This window comes from Sinocyclocheilus anshuiensis, unplaced genomic scaffold (assembly GCF_001515605.1).
Source record: "Sinocyclocheilus anshuiensis isolate Anshui unplaced genomic scaffold, SAMN03320099.WGS_v1.1 scaffold68, whole genome shotgun sequence".
NCBI classification, from domain to species: Eukaryota; Metazoa; Chordata; class Actinopteri; order Cypriniformes; family Cyprinidae; genus Sinocyclocheilus; species Sinocyclocheilus anshuiensis.
In genome coordinates this window covers 1,234,846-1,238,175 of record NW_015555741.1, presented here as the reverse complement: position 1 = coordinate 1,238,175, position 3,330 = coordinate 1,234,846, and the positions used below count along the sequence as shown (strand labels likewise).

The 3,330-nt window shown below is 36.2% G+C and overlaps 1 protein-coding gene across 1 annotated transcript in view; it reads right to left on the bottom strand.

Moving 5' to 3' along the window:
• fcsk (fucose kinase) overlaps window positions 1-3,330 on the bottom strand; it is a 16,305-nt gene continuing 12,975 nt past the window's right edge. Inside the window, exon 23 of the mRNA XM_016466782.1 lies at window positions 1-95. Within this exon, the coding sequence (XP_016322268.1) occupies window positions 69-95 (27 nt within the window). The 3' untranslated portion in view covers window positions 1-68. The remainder of the gene's footprint in view (window positions 96-3,330) is intronic.

The following is a 3,330-nucleotide window of genomic DNA, read 5'->3' as shown; positions in this document are numbered from 1 at the left end:
CTCTCTGCCCAGGATGCCGTTTCCTGTTGAACTTTTACCAGCTCTTCTATACCCCAGTAACACAATCCTCAGCTTTGAGAGACGTTGAGCATCACCTGCAACAAACAGAGAACAAAACACATTTATGCAAGATGATATTGTACTGAGCACATGTAAATGTCTAATATCTAAGTAATAAAATAATAAGGCATAATGTACAGTCATTAGTGCAAAAAAAGGGGGACCAGGTCACTGTTGTTATGGTGAGATGTGAGTTGGTTTGTATTATAATCCATGTACATTCAATAAGTACAGTTTAACACACTGATCCAACAAAATCTAAGAGTCACTGCAGGCTGGTGTTTGTTGGAGATTATTTAGTCAGCGTAAATTAGAACCTGGACACTGAAGTAAAGTCCCTCTCTGAATGTGGGTTTCTGAAGTATATAGATGGGTGTAATACTGTATTTAGAAGAGAAATGTTTTTTGAATGACTGCTTTTCTCTCAAATAATTAATAACAAGAATGCGTATGAACTACAAGTGTCAGGGCTCTGAATGAGAGAAAGGACACAAATGCAGGTTCATTAACTGGCTGGTAGACAGGGTACAAGAAGGAAAGAAAGGAGAGAAACACAGTCCCAAAAGAGGTGGACAGGGCACACAATAGGAAAACAGACTGATTGGGGACAAGACTGCAGCAGATGCGATGGTAAGGATGGGGACAAGGCAGGAAATCAGAGGCTTGAAGATGAGACTGACGTAGCACCAAACTAGCTGCCAGGCCAGGAGAGCACACGGCCAACACAAAGACAAAACAATGTGCTCAAGCAAAAGAAAATCAAAGAAACATTAAACAAAGATAAAACAGACACGACTGTCAGGGCAGGACCCTAACAATATTATTTCATTTACATTTTGTATAAAACAAAAATATCCCCTTAGAATTCTCCAGGTTGCAGCTATACCCGTGTCTAGCACAGAGACTGGTGAAAATCTTGGCTTTCTTCCTGGACCTTCAAGGACACCGTTTTGATCAGCAATATGGTTAGGGTTATGGGTACTATTTTACACTTACTGCAAATAGCACCTACTTTTTATTTAGTGCAAGGAAATACTTTTTTGCTTTTAACACTTACTGTAAATACTCTGTGTAATAATACATGTAACTCCACTCATTTAATACAATTTTTAATAAGGCAGTGATTTTATACTTGTCATTATCACAAAATTAATCACTGTCACATAGTCTCTGATGAGAACTGTATGCCAGTAACACTTTAGAATACTGTTCCATCGTTAATGAATAACTATATAGGAACAAATGACTAATGCACTATTAACATTCTAGTAACTACTATTAACTATCAAGAAACTCTGATTAACTATTAAGTAGCGCTCGGTTGAAACTGGTAGTTCACTATTAGCTAATCAATAACTAATATTTTTTCATATCTCCTGGATAAATATGAAGAACTACTGTATACAGGTTCATAATTAATGCATAATGTATAATTAATTCTAAAGTGAAGATCATGATGATAATCCACTAGTAATGACTCAAGTATTACCAAATCCTTCTAAAGGAACTACTAATTACTTGGATCAGTATTCTAAAGTGAAAAGCATGATAACTTCCTAATATTGACTGATGTCATTGTAAGCTTTTGAAATATATGTAAGGTTTTGGATAGTAATGACTCATGTGTTACTACATCCTTCTGAAGAAATTATTAATTATTTGGATCAGTATTCTAAAGTGAAGATCACAGTAACCCACTAGTAATGATTTAAGTGTTAGCAAAATTAATCACTAACCAGAACCTTACAAAAACCTCAAAAGTTTACAATGACTTCAGTAATTACTAGGAAGTTATCATGATCTTTACTTTAGAATACTGATCCAAAAACTTAGGAATTCCTTTAGAAGGATATAGTAACACCTGAATAATTACTATACATACTTTACAAAACCCTCAAAAGCTTACACTGATTTCAGTCATTAGGGGAGACTGGGGATGAAAGTAACACGGGGTTAGTTGTAACACTTGTCAGTTTGACGAGTCAGAAAGGAGCTGTGGTGATGTCATCAATATCACTCCATTCACATTTTTAATGTTGCAGGAGAAGTGGCATGTGAATGTGAACAACATTGTAGATTTTATAACCAAAAAACAGATTTTCAGGAAAGAAAGTAATTTTTTCATTAAGATTTATTTTTATTATTTTATTTTTTTGCCTAGCAATCATTGTGTTGTAGATACAATTATTTGACTTACATAAGCTAAAGTAGCTGTTCCTCTAGTTTAATGTGATACTTTTGCATTCATGCTAACTTAAAACCCACATGCTAAAACAGTTAGCTATGTTATGGCTGCTTGAGATGGGGATAGTTCATTAAAAATGTTACAACCAACTCCTTATGATGATTCCAATGAGTCCAGTTATCCAACCACATCCTCTATTGAGGCAAAGTCATGTGAGGGTTTTTGTTGCAAATTAAGGGATTTATGTCAAATGTGTTTCCATCATAGTTTATGTGCATACAGCTGGTAAAATAAGTATTGAACATGTCACCATTTTTCTCAGTAAATATATTTCTAAAGGTGCTGTTGACATGAAATTTTCACCAGATGTCGGTAACAACCCAAGTAATCCATACATACAAAGAAAGCAAAACAAATAAGTTCAGACATTAAGTTATGTGTAATAAAATGGAATGACCCAGGGAAAAAGTATTGAACACATTAAGAAAGGGAGGTGCAAAAAGGCATGGAAAGCCAAGACACCAGCAGAAATCTAGCAGTAATTAGAAAGCAATCCTGCCCCTTGTCAGTGGAAATTTATATTAGCTGGTTCAGTCCCAACTGATGGCCTATAAAAAGGTGTCTCATGACCAACGTGTCACACAAGAAACATTTCATGATGGGTAAAAGGAAAGAGCTCTCTCAAGACCTTCAAAACCTTATTGTTGCAAAACATACTGATGGCACTGGTTACAGAAGGATTTCTATACTTCTGAATGTTCCAGTGAGCACTGTTGGGGCCATAATCTGGAAGTGGAAAGAACATAATTTCACCATAAACCGGCCACGACCAGGTGCTCCTCGCAAGATTTCTGACAGAACAGTAAAAAAAATTATCAGAAGAGTTTTCTAAGAGCCAAGGACCACTTGTGGTGATCTTCAGAAAGACCTGGAATTGGCAGGTACAACTGTTTCAAAGAAAACAATAAGTAACGCACTCAACCGCCGTGGCCTCTATGCACACTCACCACGCAAGGCTCTGTTGCTGAAGAAAAAGCATGTTGAAGCTCGTTTAAAGTTTGCTGCACAACATTTAGACAAGCCTG